Below are 19,272 nucleotides of genomic sequence, written 5' to 3'. Positions count from 1 at the left end.
GGAAACTAGGTCATTTGTGTTTCTACATTACATGAATCCATATTGTCTATTTTAAGAGGTGCAAGATATGTTTCAAAGGACCTTGAAATGCTTATTTTTTAAACTGGAATTGAAAAATGTTTATCAATTTTGGCCACAAGGCTGGACTTTTTTTAATGGGTAAATGTTATTTAAAGCTCATGTTTTACCTATTCAGACTGAAATGAATACTTGATGCCTTTTCTGACCTACAAAAGCAAAGACCATTAACAAGATTATTTCAATAGCTATTTTGAATGTAATACTGCTGTAATGGTGTAGGTGTCATCCAACACGAGAAACTACATGCTGCCCTTAAGGCCTTTATTTTTTAACATTTTCCAGTAAAGTAAAAAAAAAAAGACAATTACAAAAAATATGAGGTACCACTTTGTTCACATGGGTTCTCAAAGTCAACACAAACCCAAAGTTTGTCACAGAAGTTTTGAGCTCATGGATGAGCAGCCTGAAATTAGAACAAGCCTATTTTATTATTTTAAAGTATATTAAAAAATCATTGTCAACCAGCCCCTCACCATTCTCTGCACCCTAACTGACTTTCTTAGCTCACACTTGCTTACTGGCTTAATAAAACTGAAGTTATTAATCTGCATAGACTGCACTATAGATGAGTGACACTAAGCTGGTCAAAAGTGCGTCCTATTAACATTCAGCCAGAACAAATATTACCGGTGACGGGTAGGGTGACAACACTGATTATCTCTCTACAATGGCAATGTGTAGGGTATGTTAGGCTGCTGGTGAATATTTTGTCCTTGAAGTTGATGTGTTGAACCAGGAAAAATGAGCAAGGGATGTGATAGACTTCAACAAGAACCAAGTTGTGATTGACAGATAACTGGGTTAGAGCGCCTCCAAAAATAGTTGCTCTTGATGAGTGTTTCCAGTCTGCAGTGGTCAGAACCTACTAAATCTGTCCCAAGGAAGGAAAATGACTAACCAGCAACAGGGCCATGTGGAGCCAAGGTTCATTTATGCCCATGGAATGTGAGGGCTCGCTAGATCCAACAGAAGAGCAACTGGAGCCCAAATTGATGGAAAAAAATGTAATGCTGTTTCTGATCAAAAGGGGTCAGAACACAAAGTGCATTTCAGTTTGTTGAGTATGGTCTGCCTCAGAATAGTCCGGCTCCCCATGCTGACCCCTGTCCTCAGCTGTAAGTGAATACAACAGGCATGTGAGCATAAGAACTGGACCACTGAGCAATAGAAGAAGGTGGTCATGAAGAACACGGCAATAAGTTCAAGAGGTTGACTTGGCCTCAAAATTCCCCAGATCTCAATCTGATCATGTATCTGAGGGATGTGCTGAACAACCACGTCCAATCCATAGAGGCCCCACCTCAAAACGGTCCAGGGCTTAAAGGATCTGCTGCTAATGTCTTGATGCCAGATACGACAGAACACCTTCAGTGATCTTGTGGTGTCCATGACTCAATGGCTGTTTCCGAAATCGCCTACTATACTAGCAGTACGTACTGATATGTCCAAAATTCAGTATGTAGTAAGTAGTATGTGAACAAGAGCAAAATCTGCAGTATGCCAAAACTCCCCGGATGTCTACTGATTCGGGAAAATATCTCAGTGTGTATCGGACCAGTCTGCCTCGCGTACTGTTTCCTATAATGCACAGCGCTCGTTCTGCTTTTTCTTTTTCCTCATTTTTTGATGGGAGGAAATCTGTTTTTGGGTGCTGTGAAAGTTATCAAATTACATATAAACCACTTCCTAACTTTTTAAATCATAAATGGATGCTAAATAAGCTTTTTATTTATCGGCTTCGCCGTTGTTTACTTCCGCTTTCCGAAACCGGAAATCCAGCGAAGTCTGGCTCAGCATGCTGCATGACAGATCGGACAGAACAGTCATACTACATACTAAATTCAAACGCAGTATGTAGTAGGCAATACCTACTGCCTACTACATTAGTAAGTAGTATGTAGCAGGCCGTTTCGGAAACAGCCAATGTGTCAGAGCTGTTTTGGTCCTGACCTGTCGAGAGGGGGGCAATAAAGCACGAGAGTGAACACAACACCCCCTCTTTAAAGATTTACCAATGAATCTAAACTAGTACAAATAACTTTTGTCTTAATTGCTGACATCAGGAAACAATACAATGAAAGCCAAGTACAGGGAAAGAAAATAGAGGGTGAAAGAGTCATGTACAACAATCCAGATGGTCTGTATCTTTGAGAAACATAATCTGTGAGATCACAGGCTAATTTGTCCTCTTTTGTATTACAGCACACAAAATATCTACAAAACCATGAATTCAAAAAGGCCTAATGCAAGATTTCTAGACCTTTAAACAAGACAAAATAATTCACAAGAAAAGTCACAGAGGAGGGGAGAAGATAAAAGCTACATGCTTCAACTGAGAAAGTTTAAATATCTAATGAAGTTTTTACTACATAAAAGTTCTTCAGCAAGATTTCAAAATTAAAATCACTAATAATTAAACCACGACAATCTGGGCCTCTAGGTTTACTGTGGGACCTTTGTGTGCAAGATGAACTGAATACAAACTTAGGAGGAAAGTTATCTTTAAATCCAACAAACATTTAAATTGGTTCAAAGATTTGGTATCTTATATCAGGGGTTCCCAATGCGGGGGTCTGGACCCCCTGGTTGGTCCCCAGATGTCTTCCAGAAATTTTTTTTATTTTTTTTAAGTGATCTAAAATGACATATTTGACCAATTATTGTAAAATTATTATGAAAAATAGTAGTTAAATTTGAAATAAAACCTTGCAAGTACGATTTTTTTATTTTATCTAATTTCTGCCTTTCTTTTGCTGACAGATGACTCCTGAGTTTAAAGTCAGAGTTAAGGTTAGTTACAGTAAATTTACAAACGTATCAGTAGCAGCAGGTTAATTCTCAGCAGCACAGGAAACACAGCCACATAGACCAGCTAAATGAAGTATTAAGCAACATTTAATCACTTTGAGTGACAGTGTTGGTCGTGAGCCTTTGGCATCTATATTTTGGGGGTCGTGGACGTTTGGGAACCCCTGTCTTAAATGATGCGGAGGAAATCACCAACAATACAATACCTATAAGGGATTTAACTTTGAGTTCAATATGTGAGCAGAAGTCTGCAACAAGCACAGTGGGTTTGTACTGACAACCTTATCAATGATGGCAGGCATCATTTCCCCTGTATGTCCTATAATAAACATCTGATTCATTGGGATTTTATTAGGCTTTATGTGGAATGTTCAGTCAAACAGAAAAATTATTATTGAAACTGGGCAACAGAGGAGTCTCATTGTTTGAAACACTTTAATCATTAAACTAAGCAACTGTTCCTAAATGCTTGAGCATTATTTCAATGTCCTCATTCTGAACTTTAAGACATCACCATGTGTGTTTTTTTTAAATGAGCAAACACACATGTTCATCTTTATATGTAGAAGATTAATCTCAGTTTACTGACCACAAATAAAGCGTTGGATGCTCTCTTGCACCATCTTGCAAATCTAAACTTAATTGAGATCACACTGGTGAGATCAATTGAAGACTACCAGAGCTCAAGGCTTGAAGGCTTGACTCCTTCTTAACGAGGATGTTGATGAACCACACACTTGTGTAGTCAGCACCAGCTGTTACAGATCAGCAATCAGTTTCCACAGCACTAGGAATCATTTAAAAGCAGCACAGAGCTCAGTAAGACTTCACAGAGGAGCTGCAGGTAAGAAAGCTCAGGGTTCAGTATCTGGTATTAAATTAAGCTACAATGTTTCAGTTGTTAGGACCATCACTTTGTTTCATACCTTTTCTTGTGCTGTGTTTTCAGAACAGGTAACCTCAACTTCAACTGAATCCAGACCATACGTGACAGCAGCAAGATGAGGTAAGTGGCTGTTTAAAACCTGTTATGCCATGTCTCATTTATATTCTCTCTTTAACCAACTTTCCCCTGTAGGGCTTTGTGGATTTCATGTCTGCTGATTGGAAGCATCACCTGCAGTCCTGTTTGGAAAGGTGAAATGACGTAATATTATGCTTAAATTTTTTATTTTTCTTCCTGCTTTTTAAATTTAATTAAATTGCACTCTTTGTTCACCTTCAGAGCAAGGAGCAGGTGCTCCTGGTGAGGCAGCCATAAGTTACATGGCACCATCATACCCTGCTTCATCTTGGGGTTCAGGAGTGGAGAGTTCTGGCCTGGGCAGCAGCTCCTCCCTACCAAGCTATGCCGTCTCCAGTGCTGGTACTGGTGGCTCTGGAGGTGTTTACAGCAGTCCTGCCATGGCTGGAGGATACTACGGAGGCTATGCTAGCCCTATGGTTGGTGGTGATGGGGCTGGTTATGCACCTTCTGCTGGGTATGACGCCAGTGCTTCAGGTGGCAGCTATGGTGGTGGTTATGCACCTTCTGCTGGGTATGACGCCAGTGCTTCAGGTGGCGGTTATGGTGGTGGTTACGGAGGAGCTGGCATGAGCTCTGGATCCTCTTCATACAGCGGTGCTGGGGATCAAAGCTCGGGGCCAATCTTCAGTGATGTTTCTGATCTGGATCCAGTCTACGCCTTCAGCGCTCGTTCAAGGTACCAGCGAGGAAGAGCAGTGTTTGCCCAAAGCCGCTACACTCCAGGAGAGGCTCTGGTCCAACCCATGCCGATATACAGACCAGTCATCAAAAACCCTGTGATGCTGAGCATTCCTGTCCAAGCTCCTGTGAAGCAAAGAATGCCTGTCAAAGCTCAACCCAAAGGAGGCTACTAAAGCTATCTGGTAAGATGCAACTCAGAAAGATTAACTGTTGGAAATTCTGTAAAAGCTTTGACTTGACTGGTTGCTTTTTGTCTTGCAGGTCTGAAGTTTTGTGACCCTTCACTGCTGCCTTGTGAAAAGATGCTAATAAACTGGCTTTAGTTAACATTGTTTTGTTGTTTCCATTCTATTGGGTATTTGGTTGCAATTGTAAATGCAATCTGGTGTTTCCTCATTCAGAGCAGCACTTAAAAAAACAAACACACACACACACCTAGTTAAGCTAGAATCTGTTATAAATATTCTTGAGCTATAAATGTCAATGCACTAAAACTAGTCTCAAACTAACCAACTTCTAATGTTTAAAATAACTCAGTGCTTTACCTTACTGGCCTTTGACAAAGCTGCAGCTTGTCAAGCCTATTCAACATGGGTCTTTTTTTTTTTTTTTTTTTTTTTTTTTTTTTTGTAAAAAGACTAAATGTGTAGGTAACAAATCTGTTTCAATCATGAGCAAAATTTTGGCTGGCTTAAGGGCTATAACTTGGATGTAAATGTGGTCAAATTTTGGAGTCTAAAATTTCTATTGGCAGGTTTAAGAGTCAATGTTCTCAGCTGCCATTGGTAAATGCAAAGCACAGTTTCAAGTGTCCATTAAAAGAGCTCTCAAGTTGAGATGAACTCTTGCACAAAAGCCAAAGCTCTGTTGCTGTGAGGTAAGGCAAGGGATTAAAGCTGAAGGTAATCGATTTGGGTTTCAAGTTTACTACAACCCAAATTACAAGAGTTGAATGCCGTGTAAAATGTTGAAACAGAATTCAATGGTGAGTCTTAACACTTTTTTTTTTTTTTTTTTTTTTTAAATGGAAAAAATTGTGCATAGACTAATCAAATGTTGGTGCCAAAATGTGTTCAAAATTTGATGCCAACACATTTCTGTAATCACTTGGCAAATGAGGAATCCAATTTCTAGAAATTTGAAGGTGAAATGTTTCATTCTTGCCTGAATTTCAGCTGCTCAACAGTTAAGGGTCTCTTTTGTCAGTCATAATTTGCCAAGAGTTACTTAAAAGGTGACAACTCTGGGTTGCAGGCAGGCCAATTTCTCCTGGACTCTTCTACAGAGCCATACTGTTATGTGCAAAATGTTGTTTGGCATCTCCTTGCAGTATTTAAGGTTCTCCCTGAAAAGGGCATTGTCAGGATGTCAGCATATGTTGCTCCAAAATCTGTATATATCGTTCAGCACTAATGGAGCTTTATATGTGTAAGCTACCCATGCAATGGGCCCTTATAGAAAGCAGAGTGGTCCCTCTCTGAGTGGAGGATGCGACAACCAGGATTTCCATAAATGTTACATTTTTAGTTTTCAGACCACTCTTTTCCATTTCACCTCTGTCCATCTTAAATTGACTTGGGGCCCAGAGAGGTCACTGGAATGTCTGGATCATGTTTATATAGGGTTTCCTCTTTGTATGGTACACTTTAAACCTTAATTTGTGGATTCAGTGACATTCCCAATCCCCAAAAAGTTGGGATGCTTAATTGAAAAAAACTGACTGTGTTCCCAGAAAATGGTTTCTTGGAGTGATTTTGAGCCCATGCAGTGATTTCTTCTGCAGAGTCAAGTTTATTTTGAATGTAGGGCCACCTAACACTCATCAATTTTACAAACATGATGATGGAATTGCCAAACTATTTCCTCACCAAGTCTCTCACAGTGGTGAACCTACTCCCATCTCTGCTTCTGAGAGACTCAGCCTCTCTGGACTACCCTTTTTATACCCATGTTACAGTTTTTCTCAGTCGCTTTGGTACATGTCTCAGATCAGAATTGAAATTCTCAAAACTACTTGTTCAATCTTCAAATCATTGCGTCACTTGTGCACATCAAAAAAGCAGTTTCTCATTTCTTTGAACAAGTTGCAAATGCATTGGTACATCCATGCAAATGATTATGTACAATGCTCTGCTGTTTCCTATATTATCAACTGCTTATGTCATGTTGATCAAAATGTATTATAATGGGTCTCTGTGGAATAGTCTCACCCTCCACAACATTTAGGAATTAGTTCATCGCATAAGTCTTCACATGCAAAATGGTTGAACATGTTGTCAGAATATGTCAGTCATATTTCTGTACATTTCCATCAGACTTTTTTTCTAAATCTGTCCTGAATTGGTAAATTTCTCCCAGGTGAATCTTGACTTTCTCTAAAGAAGGGAAATGTGTGAAGCATTAGATCAACTAATGATCAACCAGTTTTCTGAAATAGCTCAAAGGTGCATCTCATGAACCATCAACTGGCAAGTATATACATAGCTGGAGCACAACAGAATGTTACAATGTCTGACAATGGAAGGACAAGGAATTGGACCCGGTTAACAGCCAGAGAGAAAAAGAAGAGGAAGAGGAGTGAGGCTGCGTGGTGGAAGAGTTGGGAGGCAACAAATTAAAGTAAAAACAGTAAAAGAGTAAATGAGAATCTTGTCCAGTCTCTTGCAATCAATCTTCCACATACACTAAGGTGTAACTTACAATTAACAATAACTGTCATCAAAACTTTAGCCATAGTTTACATCAGAACGTCCCTCCACTGCTACTTTTTTTCTAGTCTGCATAAACATTACACAGAAGTGACAGCGTGGACAAAGGAGACAACAGACAGAGTGATGAAGCAGCAGAGGAACTTATAGCGAGATGAAAATGTGTGAATATGTTGGTACCATTTCCCTGTAATACATGCAATGAAAGTATCTACACCTGTTACCTGTTTGCTGAGATACACTGACAGAAAGAAGCGTATATGAAAGATATGATTACTGTGGAGCTGTGGGAGGAGGTTACACTACCGTCCAGAGTACACTATTATTTTGACAACATGACTAAGTAATTTGACTGTCTTATCCGTACACAATGACACAAGGACTTGTCATTCTGATGGCACTGACATGTTCATTGACACAGATATTTACTTTTGAGAGATGTACTAAGGATTTTGAGCAAGATACTAGCTTTTGCAGGTAATCTATAGTCTTTTGCTATTTTTACAAATTGTTTTGAGAAATGGACTTACTGTTTTGCAAATGTCGAGGATGATTCGAGAAATGTACCAAAGCGACTGAGAAAAACTGTTGCAAATGAAAGTACTTAGTTGAGAGTTGTTCCTCCAAGTGTTTTTTTCTTAAGCATAACAACTTTTTTACTGTCCCAAATGTTTTGACCATAGACTGTATAAAATATGGACGTAGGATCCGTGACGTCACAGGCCAGCCGTCGGCGGCCGCCATATTGCTGCTGTCCAGCCAGTGTGACGTAAAGAGGTGGCTTTGAGCCTCCTAGCCAACAGCTACAGTGTTCCTGCAATCAGCTGTGCCTCTCATTGGAAGACCCGTAATCTCAATATCTTTGAAATTGCCGCGTTACAAAAAAATTCATCCCCCGTACAGTGTGAGCCGATCGAGAAATGAGCTATCCAGACTAAACTCGTTTTTTGTACCAGGCTGTAAACATGTTTATTTCTGCTGTAAAGATCGTCTTTTTCCCATACATGTGTATGTTACTTCCCGAGCCAGCCTCAAGCGGATCCTCGATGAACTGCAGTTTTTAACACTTCCGCATTGGACTCGTATTTTTGGACTGGAGGTTGCCGCTTGGTTTTGACACGTTACAGTCAGCACTTTTTAAATAAGCATTTAGTTTTCATAAAACAATAAAAAAATGTTCAGTTTCAAGATTTTATATTTTGGCTTGCAATATTTTTAACTGGATACATGGTTTACATGATTTGCAAACCATCAAAAGCTGTTTTTATCAACATTTTGCAAAAGTCACAACTGTTAAGGAACTGGGGTTGAAAATTCAAAAGTTTATACCACTAGGTTACACCAAAATTAATACCGACAGAACTGTCTAATGTGCTGATCTTCATAACCAGGGCCACATATGATTTTCTCCCACCTGCTAACATAAATCTCTGGCCAGGAGAGGACCCAGCCTGTACATTGTTTTTGGTCCCAGCAACACTAACATCTTGGTTTGTTGTACCAGCCTGACACAAGAAAGGTACACCTAGTGAAACAACAGAGTGCTGAGATGCTTAGCAGCTGAGCTTGAGACCCAGAGAATATCTACCAATCCAATGCCTCTTAAAAGCCTAGTACAAGTTCCGACACTGTACATCCTTTGTCTGAGAGGTAGAAAAGCAAGGATTTTGCCTCTTGCCTCACAACTCAAGCCCACTGCTTGGGGGCAGTGACTGGGAAATGTGTGCCAACATGGACCAGAGACTCATATTCCTGCCTGAGATTAAAACCTACTGGATCTGGTCCTCTGGTCTGACTCTTGTGCGTCTTCCTCATCAAGCTGACTATTCCCTGGAAAGATGCATTGGAGGAGGCTTTTGAACACGAGAAGCTACACTGACCTGGCAGCTAAGGCTGTGGAAAGAGGCTGAAAAGTTCCACCCTAATGCTCCTAAGGGAGCTAGAAGTCAGTGGGTACGCCCAGAGAAAAGCAACAAAGGCCTTGACCCAGGCAACAGAAAAGAGTAGCCACTGAAGAGGAAAGATTCCATCTGGGCTCCTGAGTGACCACAGAGAAGCCAATCATGAGACACACACCCAGGTCTGATCAGCCATGTATCAGTGTCTTCAGTACGTGTCCGACACTACTTAAAATCAAAACCCATACAGTGAATAAATGATCTGTTGTGTTAAATTTAAACTGTTAGCATTGACCAAACAGGAAGAAGTATGGGGGTTTAGGTTTTCGTGCTTCTTGAACCGATACAAAGGAAGCTTCTTGTGATGCCATTATACAGCACAGTATAGCTGTTTGAATAAATATGACTCATGTAAAAATAGATTTTATTTGAATACAGTTAACCTCAAACCTATCAAACATTTTAACAATATCATAACTATGAGGAGAAAGGGTCCACGTAACCATAGCCACTATTATTGGCCAAACCAGAAAAAAACATCAGCTTGGGGCTGTTCCAGAGTTCTAGAAACTCTACATATAATAGACAGAACATTTACACATTAAAATGAAATCATTGAATGTAATTGGGCATTTGAAATGCCTGATGTTCCAATTTTCCTCTGGAGGAAAGTCTCCCTTCAGTCCACAATAGGATAACTTGATCATCCCATTGAGTTCCAAGTTTTTCCAAATGAAAGACAACTTGCATTGAAACTTGTAAAGGACTTTGTACCAGACCATATCTCAACTGAATGAAAAGGATATTCTTTTAACCACCTTTATAGAAAGTATACCATCCAACCACTATGTTGGACACTGACTAAAAGAAGAAAAGTCACTCAGTTAATCAACGAAGTTCTGTTACAGTGTAAATGCCACCCTAAGATATTGTCACACCAAAGTTATGTACCACAGGGGACTTTCCACCAGGGAACACATTCTGCAGATAAAGGCACAATCTGTAGACAAGTGGCTCCATTTTGGGTGTCTGATGTGCTCTGGTTTCAAGGAAGTATTGTTCACTGATGTGTCAGAAGACAAGAGCTGTAAGGAAAACCACTGACTAGAATCAGCCATTTCTTTTTCCAAGCTCAAATGCCACTTGACCAAAATTTGCAAATCCTTAAAGTTTCTATCAGAAACTGAACACTAAAAAGGGGCAGGGAGCCATATTTTAATGTAACATTTCACAATTTTGCTATAGGATACACTTGGTAAGATGGAGCCCAAACAGTTTTAGCAATGAATTGCCAAGGTTTGATGTCCACAAGTTCAATTAAAGTTTACATTTGCAGGTGACTAAACATGTTCATTGCTTGCAAACACAAGCCATGGAATTTAAGAAAAGGGCTATAGTCTTAGGCCAATGCCCCACCCCCCTCCATGTTAGAACAATAATGCTTTAAGCAACACTCATGATTTTTGATATTGATGGCTCAGACTGCTCTAGAGTGTTTCTACTAAAAAGGCTAGCTTTGAACCCATGCCATTTAAAAGTTTGGTTTAGTAATATAGTTCAACAGCAACTCCAGACTGTTCAAGCAGTGCCCTTATACAAGCAAACAACCGACAAGACCAGGTTCATTAAAGTTTGTTTATTAGCATCTTGTGGTCACAAGGCAGCGACAAAGGATCACAAAACTCCAGATCTGCAAGAGAAAATAAAAAAAAGCAATCAAGTCTGAGCAAAGAGGAAATTATAAAAATCTAATTTCAGTGATTTTTTATCTTACCAGTTATTAGTAGCCTCCTTTGGTTTGAGCTTTAAATTGCATCTGTGGAGGAGCTTTGACAGGCATCCTTTGCTTCACAGGCGCTTGGACAGGAATGCTCAGCATCACAGGGTTTTTGATGACTGGTCTGTATATCGGCATAGGTTGGACCAGAGCCTCTCCTGGAGTGTAGCGGCTTTGGGCAAAGACTGCTCTTCCTCGCTGGTACCTTGAACGAGAGCTGAAGGCGTAGACTGGATCCAGATCAGAAACATCACTGAAGATTGGCCCCGAGCTTTGATCCCCAGCACCGCTGTATGAAGAGGATCCAGAGCTCATGCCAGCTCCTCCGTAACCACCACCATAACCGCCACCTGAAGCACTGGCGTCATACCCAGCAGAAGGTGCATAGCCACCACCATAGCTGCCACCTGAAGCACTGGCGTCATACCCAGCAGAGGGTGCATAACCAGCCCCATCACCACCAACCAATGGGCTAGCATAGCCTCCGTAGTATCCTCCAGCCATGGCAGGACTGCTGTAAACACCTCCAGAGCCACCAGTACCAGCACTGGAGACGGCATAGCTTGGTAGTGAGGAGCTGCTGCCCAGGCCAGAACTCTCCACTCCTGAACCCCAAGATGAAGCAGGGTATGATGGTGCCATGTAACTTATGGCTGCCTCACCAGGAGCACCTGCTCCTTGCTCTGAAGGTGAACAAAGAGTGAAAGTTAATTAAATTTAAAAGCAGGGAAAAAAAAAAAAAAAAAAAAAAAAAAAAAAAAAAAAAAGTTTTAAGCATAATATGTCATTTCACCTTTCCAAACAGGACTGCAGGTGATGCTTCCAATTAGCAGACATGAAATCCACAAAACCCTACAGGGGAAAGTTGGTTAAAGAGGGAATATAAATGAGACATGGCATAACAGGTTTTAAACAGCCACTTACCTCATCTTGCTGCTGTCACGTATGGTCTGGATTCAGTTGAAGTTGAGGTTACCTGTTCTGAAAACACAGCACAAGAAAAGGTATGAAACAAAGTGATGGTCCTAACAACTGAAACATTGTAGTTCAATTTAATACCAGCTGCTGAACCCTGAGCTTTCTTACCTGCAGCTCCTCTGTGAAGTCTTACTGAGCTCTGTGCTGCTTTTAAATGATTCCTAGTGCTGTGGAAACTGATTGCTGATCTGTAACAGCTGGTGCTGACTACACAAGTGTGTGGTTCATCAACATCCTCACTTCGACAGTTTTTTGAGGATCTAATTCTCCTGTCCAATCAAAACCTTGAACCTTCACAGCTGTCAATTGACATCAACTTTGCAATCTTCATTTAGTTTCTGATGTTTATATTCCAAATGTGTTAAGTTACACTTTATGGTCAGAGCTGTTGAACTCAGAAGAGTTCAAATCTCAGCATAAGCATTTAAATCTCACAATTAACATTTGCTGTCTAATGCTAAGTTCAATATTTAGACTGTCTTGGTTAATAACCTTTTTTTTTACATCTTCTCCCCTCCTTTTTGGCTCCTTTTTATAAAAAATATTTCCTGTTCAAATATTTAACATCCCACAGAAGAACTTATACAATTTAAAGAGATTTTATCATGTAATACTATATACTGTGTACTGTTGTTTCCCCTCCTAACCTTATGTTACACCTGAAGCCCTGAGATATTTGCTTTAGGTCCCTGAGGCTACATAGTTTTCAGGTCATAGCAATTGCTTTTATAGATTGAGAGTGATTGGATACGTATACATGGATGTTCGATCAGTACTCGAAAGCTGGATAAAATACAACGTGTGCACTGAATGTCCATCAAACATCCAGACTGATATCATATCATATGATATAATGTAATATGGAACAATACGACACAACACTATAGGATATATTGCGATGGGATTGCGCCAAAACATTATGCTAGGATAGGCCCAATCCAATCCAATAAAATGTGATGTGATATGGGAAAAAAAGATACAATCCAAGATATTATGATATGATACTGTAAGCTTTAAAAGGACAGTCAGTTTGGAATTTGAGTTAAGGTTAAAATATGTTCATATTATTTATACAGTGAACCATTTACATACAAGTTTACTAAAGTTATTATTTGTGTTATTTATGATGTTAAAATTATTTCTACAGCATCTTGTAGTTAGGACCAAAACATGTTGAATTTACTTATGTGGTTCTCATTACATTTACCTGGAGCTCGGTCATCCTAGCCTCTGATTGGTTGGTTCTGTGACATGTGATTGAGTGTCAAGGAAGTGTTGATGTTATGCTGATCCAGTGTGGCTACAGTAAAGTTCTCTTGAGAAAGTTATCTGTCTCCATCCTGCTGTTCCTTATTGATAGAATGACCCAACCACCGCACATCGAACCCTCACGTTACAACACGATAGGATGCAATATAAAATAAAATATAGAAAATACAATTTGATACCAAATGATACGATTAAGGTTATGCTTCCATGTTTTTTTGTTGTGGGATTTTTCACAGTATAGATGGAAGAATTCTGAGAAATAGTGGAAATTTGTGAAATGTTTGTTTTCTAATTTTAAGGCAACAGAGAGCTGAAAACGGTGTCAGTTTATTTAGGTTTTCTGTGACTCCTATCAGTCTGTCCGTCCGTTTTTCTGTCACATTTTCTCAAGCAAGATTTTGTTTCCTCTCGTCTTAATCCACCATTATCAGAGCACTTTGTTACAGTAGCAAAGAAAAACGTCATTTGAACAGGCAGAAACCTCAAGCAGAACCAGACTCTATTTTTTTAAACCTTTATTTTACTTCTCTGGATCCATAATGATCCGATCTCTTTCACAAGGATGACCTGGCCAAGAGGTCAGCAGCACACGTCATGATAAATATTATATGATCAAGATACAGAAAACAAACAATAATCAACAACAATTCAAAAGGTGCAAATTAGTTGGTTTTTTTTTTTACGTTTTTATTAGACTCAGCCAACATCACAAAACAACAATGCAGCCATCAGACTCAGAGACAAAACAGATATAAACAAGATTTTGATAACACCTAGTCCATAGTCAGGAAGTAAAGATATGAATAAATAGATAGTACACAATTAAGAATAAGTGAATACAAACATACAAAATAATAATATTAAGATTGTAATATTTAACACAAAATTAAAAAATATTAATAATAGTCATAATAACAACAATATAAATAATTGTATAAATAGTAATTAGGACAATAATAATAATAACAACAACTACAATAACAACAATAATAACAAAAATAAATCATCACAGTAAACTTCAAAGAAAATAATAATAATTCTGTATACCCCAGATCAGCCCATCAGAGAATTATCCAAAAAGAAATGAAGCAACAGGTGCCCACCTTATCTGGAAAAGATCAGTTTTTAACTGTAATCTTGCAGTTATACTCTCCATATAAAAAAGTCCTTCAACTTGTTCTTCCAATGTGTGACTGTGGGGGGCTGTGGCCTTAACCAGGAGATTGTGATGATTTTCTTTGCAACTAAAAGCAGGACCCTCAGCAAAGCTGCATGGCCACTGTACTCCTCATCCTCTGGTAATATTCCCAGTGGGACGCAGGAGGGTTCAAATGGCAGTTCTAAACCCAGACAGTTCTTAATTTCAAGTTTAATACCTTTCCAATATGTTTTTAGTTTACAGACAGTCCCAGAATATATGTGTATGGTCTCCGACCAGGCCACAGCCCCTCCAGCACCCATCCGAGGATCTAGTGCAAATTAGTTTTAAAAAAAGGGCAGAAGATTTGAGCACAGATAGCATGTTGTGAACTCATGTTGAACAGCCATCAGTCTGAACCTTGTTAAGATCTGAGAGAGCATAGATGAGATGCAGAAAGAGAGGGATAGATAGAGACAGACAGTGGTGAACAGTAATAAAGTACATTTACTTGAGTAAAGTACTTAAGTACATTTTTTGAGTATCTGTACTTTACTTGAGTATTATTTTTTGAGGAAACTTATTACTTTTACTCCACTACATTCAGAAGACAATTATTTTACTTTTGACTCCACTACATTTCTATCAGTTCTCTAGTTACTCACTACTTTAGCTTTGAAGTCAGCTCATGAATTTCCTTCTCTTTTCTGAAATCTGATCTTTCAGTTGAACGTGGAGCAAACAGAGCAAATTTCACTCAGATCAGGCAGTTCATGTAGAGGTGGTAATGATGGCTATAATTCTCCACCTGAGCACCCATGGCCATATCTTCAGTCTGTGTAAGGGGTTTTTGAAATGAAGAATGATGCGTATCGTTTGAAATGTTCTCCCTGTTTCCCACTCTGCACAAACACACAAACATTCTCTGTCCAACCTGAGAAACAGTGTTGAGCTACATAACATTTGTTTCATTCCAGATGAACATTTCAAACTAAGCTGTCTGTGCTTGGAGTAACTTAGTTTCTGTTTTTATTCCATGGTATAGTTTTTAGAGATTTCAAGTAATGATTTCTAAATAAGCATAATGTAACCGAATGTACTCCTATGTATTCTTGACAGCACTTGTGTATTTTAAAAATACAACATTTTGAGATTTTTTAAGAAGTACTTTGAATACTTAAGTATTTTTAAAAGCAAGTACTCCAGGACTTTCACACAAGTAATAATTTGAGAGAGAAACTTTCACTTGTATTTGAGTAATATTTGACCTGGAGGATCTACACTTTGACTTAAGTAATGAAGCTGTGTACTTTGTCCACCACTGGAGACAGACAACATATATACTCCATGTGTTACTCAGTTAGTTGCACTGCTTTTGCAGATCTATATATTTCATTTTACAAAGAGCAGTTCGATCCAAGAGCCAGACAAAAATGTTGAAACCCTTCTGTTATTAAATGGCACTGATAGGCTATGATGTTCAATGAGTCTCTTATGTAGGCTCTCTCTGGCTGCACTCAGCTTGGACCTGCATTATTGCCAAGGTCAGGATCAATCAATCACTCTGCAGGTGTGCTTCACCACCAGCTGTTACTGCTCAGCAATCAGCTCCCACAGCATCCAGAATCATTTAAAAGCATCTCCCAGCTCATGGAGTCACTACAACACACAGTCTCCCTAAGGATCAAGCTACAAGTTTGTCAGCAGGTACAAGTGTGGTTTTACTTCTCATATGTTCTCTCACATTGTTGAAGTTACTTTTTTTTAAGACTTGACTTCTACATTTTAATTTATTTTCAACTTTTTTTTTTACAGAATTGTGTGGAGAAATCTCTAGCTAGATTTGCAGTTTAAGTCACTGTGCAGCAATGAGGTAAGTAAAGAGGTGTTCATTGAATAATGTATTATTGACATGATGTGGGTTCTAATGTGTTCCTTTTTATTCTTAGGGTTCTAATGGTTGTATGCCTGCTCATAGGAAGCATTTCCTCTGTCCCGGTTTGGAAAGGTGAAACAACTTAAGATTGCAGAAGTAACTTGAGGCTGCTGTGTCTGCTTTTAGATCTAATGGCTTTTTTTTTTTTTTTTTTTTTTTTTTTTTTTTTTTTTTTTTTTTTTGTTCTTCAGAGCAAGGCGCAGGTGCTCCTGGTCTAGCAGCCACAAGCCACATGGCACCATCTTACCCTGTTTCCTCACTGGGTTCAGGAAGAGTGGAGAGTTCTGGCCTGGGCAGCAGCTCCTCTCTACCAAGCTATGTCGTCCCCAGTGCTGGTTCTGGCAGCCATGCTATGGTTGGGGGAGGCACCGGGGGCTATGCTGGGGGCTACGCCAGCCCTTGGGTTGGTGGAGATGGTGCTGGTTATGCACCCTCTGCTGGGTATGATGCCAGTGCTACAGGTGGCGGCTATGGTGGTGGTTATGGAGGAGCTGGATCACATGGGTTTGCTCCATCCACTGGAGGTGACGGCTGGAGCTCTGAATCTACTTCATACAACAGTGCTGGGGATGAAAGCTCCGGGCCAATCTTCAGTGATGTTTCTGATCTGGATCCAGTCTACGCCTTCAGCTCTCGTTCAAGGTACCAGCGAGGAAGAGCCGTGTTTGCCCAAAGTCGCTACACTCCAGGAGAGGCTCTGGTCCAACCCATGCCGATATACAGACCAGTCATCAAAAACCCTGTGATGCTGAGCATTCCTGTCCAAGAACCTGTGAAAACTATGCCTGTCAAAGCTCCTCAACAGATTCTAGTTCAAGCTCCAACCAAAGGAGGCTACTAAAGATCTTGCTGGTAAGGCACAACTGGATCCACATGATGTCCCTACTCTCTATCAGCTGACTAACTGATTTCTCCTCTCTTGCAGGTCTTGTTATGTGACTCATCTTGTCAATGAAAAGCTGCCAATAAAATATTTTGAAAGTGACTTAAGATGTCTCAGATTCTGTTTTGCATAATTGTAAATGTCTTGTAATGCAATTCTAAATGTAACTTGTTGCAAATTGGCTTATAGTTGCTGTGGAAAAGCAACAGGTACCCAACCACTGCTTAAGTTGTGCTGTAAGTTCAGTGACCAATGGTTTCACTTTACCCTAAAGGTTGTGATAGAACTGGGTCTTTGATGCGTTTTATTCCTATTGCAGCGCACAAATTAGCATTGTGTTAATGCAGAATTATCAGTCTTTAGGAGCAGGCTATTAAGTATATCACCCTGGAACTGGTCTCTATGAAAATAGCCATCCTCCTAAAATTAAAACCCAATCAAGTTTATGTTCTGATCAAAAGTTCCAATCCAGCACAAATGGAAAATTGAAAAATGTTTAACTGCAGAATGCGACCTGAAATATGATATGGTGAGTAAAGTACTTAGCAAACTAGTATTGGGATGTCCTCCTGTTTTGATAAAACTGAAATTGTAAAGGTTTTTTTTTTTGATGGATTATCTGCTCAGATTTTCATGCATTACATTTCACTGAACTGCCTGCATTTTGCACACGGTTTTTCATGCATGCAAATGCAGCACAGAGGTGTAACGTGAATGTTCCTTGTTTCAACGTATCTTAAAAACAAATTTTCAGCTGGTCCTAAGCTACTTAATCCTAGAAATATCTTTTGACTGTTTGGTTTATACTAACTGTTAACCAAATATTCTTTACAAGGAGTCCAGATTAATTCCTGAATGTCAACCCAAGAGCTAGACAGTGTATAATGTCTTCAGAACCTTTGACATTTATTATTTTTATGTTTAAGCTGTGTAGCAATACACACGTGAGTCTTTTTGACATATTTCCCTATGGTGGCTAGCTTAGCTGTTCAAAAAAACATGCAGGTATTGCACTGAAAACTGAACTATATTCCTAAATGTCTTTGGGACCATTCCAATTTAAGCAATTGAGATGCTAAAATATATCACTTTAGACCCACTCGTATAAAGGAGATATATTTTGTATTTGAAATTGTTATTGTTCAAGATTTAGTGTTAGTGAGAATAACATTTCTGATTTTTAGATAACAAGCAGACATAAGAGCCTACATGTGAACGTCAGATGCGAGGGAGTTTATTTATGTCAACATTGCATTAATGAAAATCCAGCTCATACTATATAATGTCTGGTAATACGGTCTTCATTGTATAATTCACAGACAATTATTCTGTTTACACAGTGAGGGTTATTGTTTATTGAGACAGAATGAGTGAAATCTAATTTATCAACAGTATTGGCACATATACACACACACAAATGCAAAATAATGAAATTATATGACCTTGTAGATTTTAAAACTGCCCAAATTGTGAATAAGGCAAGGAAAAATCTCTTGCCAGGAAATATTCAATAATTGTTCTTTGAAAGAGATGGGGGTTATAACTTAAGAAGGAAGTTAAGATTGAAGATGGTGAGTGTTCGGACCACAAGGAAAAGCTTCTGTATTTCAATCTGTGGTGTAAAACTGTGGAACAGTCTCAATATGGAGCTACAGCAATGTCAGAACATAATCTAGTATAAGAAGTGGTTTAAAGAAATTATTTTCATGAGGTACAAGGAGGAAGACAAGTGTTGATAATCATGAGGGGTTTACTTTTGATTGTAGGTGTAAATATGAAGATAATGAAGATTTGACGTGTGGAAGTGCACTAGTATAATGCCAGAAAATAGTGAATAAAGGGGTTGGATTAGATACGTTTTAACTTCTTCCTACTCCTTTTCGCCCTTGTAAAGTAAAATGTGTCAGTGTTTGCCAATGGAACTGATTGATTTTGTTTATTTTTAAAACAAAACTATTTGACACTTACAAACACAAATGGTTAGAAGAAGTCCTGTGTAAGCCCAAACTAAGAACATAATTGTCTGTTCAAAAAAATGTGCCTCCTCTGGCACTAGAAACAGGTCGCTTCCACGCTGTTCCAGAGGAG

At 39.1% G+C, this 19,272-nt stretch overlaps 3 protein-coding genes across 3 annotated transcripts; 2 read left to right on the top strand and 1 right to left on the bottom strand.

The window, feature by feature from the left end:
* Positions 1–3,761: 3,761 nt before the first annotated feature.
* On the top strand, positions 3,762–4,924 carry LOC117813793 (probable peroxisomal membrane protein PEX13). The gene is made up of 4 exons (XM_034684825.1): positions 3,762–3,895; positions 3,968–4,026; positions 4,115–4,779; positions 4,859–4,924. The coding sequence occupies exons 1-3, from the start codon at positions 3,891–3,893 to the stop codon at positions 4,768–4,770; spliced, it is 720 nt and encodes a 239-aa protein (XP_034540716.1). The 5' UTR covers positions 3,762–3,890; the 3' UTR covers positions 4,771–4,779; positions 4,859–4,924.
* A 5,900-nt stretch (positions 4,925–10,824) lies between these two features.
* Positions 10,825–12,035, bottom strand: LOC117813792 (probable peroxisomal membrane protein PEX13). The gene is made up of 4 exons (XM_034684824.1): positions 11,905–12,035; positions 11,774–11,832; positions 10,978–11,663; positions 10,825–10,893 (listed from the first exon to the last, which is right to left on the bottom strand). Exons 1-3 carry the CDS (start codon positions 11,907–11,909, stop codon positions 10,984–10,986), a joined length of 744 nt encoding a protein of 247 aa, XP_034540715.1. The 5' UTR covers positions 11,910–12,035; the 3' UTR covers positions 10,825–10,893; positions 10,978–10,983.
* A 3,950-nt stretch (positions 12,036–15,985) lies between these two features.
* Positions 15,986–17,286, top strand: LOC117813794 (acanthoscurrin-1-like). Its single transcript, XM_034684826.1, has 5 exons — positions 15,986–16,072; positions 16,181–16,238; positions 16,315–16,373; positions 16,493–17,153; positions 17,227–17,286. Exons 2-4 carry the CDS (start codon positions 16,234–16,236, stop codon positions 17,140–17,142), a joined length of 714 nt encoding a protein of 237 aa, XP_034540717.1. The 5' UTR covers positions 15,986–16,072; positions 16,181–16,233; the 3' UTR covers positions 17,143–17,153; positions 17,227–17,286.
* The last annotated feature ends 1,986 nt before the right edge of the window (positions 17,287–19,272 follow it).

This window comes from Notolabrus celidotus, chromosome 6, assembly GCF_009762535.1.
Source record: "Notolabrus celidotus isolate fNotCel1 chromosome 6, fNotCel1.pri, whole genome shotgun sequence".
NCBI lineage: Eukaryota > Metazoa > Chordata > Actinopteri > Labriformes > Labridae > Notolabrus > Notolabrus celidotus.
This window is presented reverse-complemented; position numbering and strand designations above follow the sequence as displayed.

Excerpts from the sequence above, each read along its gene's own strand:
- LOC117813793 (XM_034684825.1), top strand. Across the intron at positions 4,027-4,114 it reads CTGCAGTCCTGTTTGGAAAG|AGCAAGGAGCAGGTGCTCCT; the intron begins GTGAAATGACGT and ends GTTCACCTTCAG.
- LOC117813792 (XM_034684824.1), bottom strand. Across the intron at positions 11,664-11,773 it reads CTGCAGTCCTGTTTGGAAAG|AGCAAGGAGCAGGTGCTCCT; the intron begins GTGAAATGACAT and ends GTTCACCTTCAG.
- LOC117813794 (XM_034684826.1), top strand. Across the intron at positions 16,374-16,492 it reads CTCTGTCCCGGTTTGGAAAG|AGCAAGGCGCAGGTGCTCCT; the intron begins GTGAAACAACTT and ends TTTGTTCTTCAG.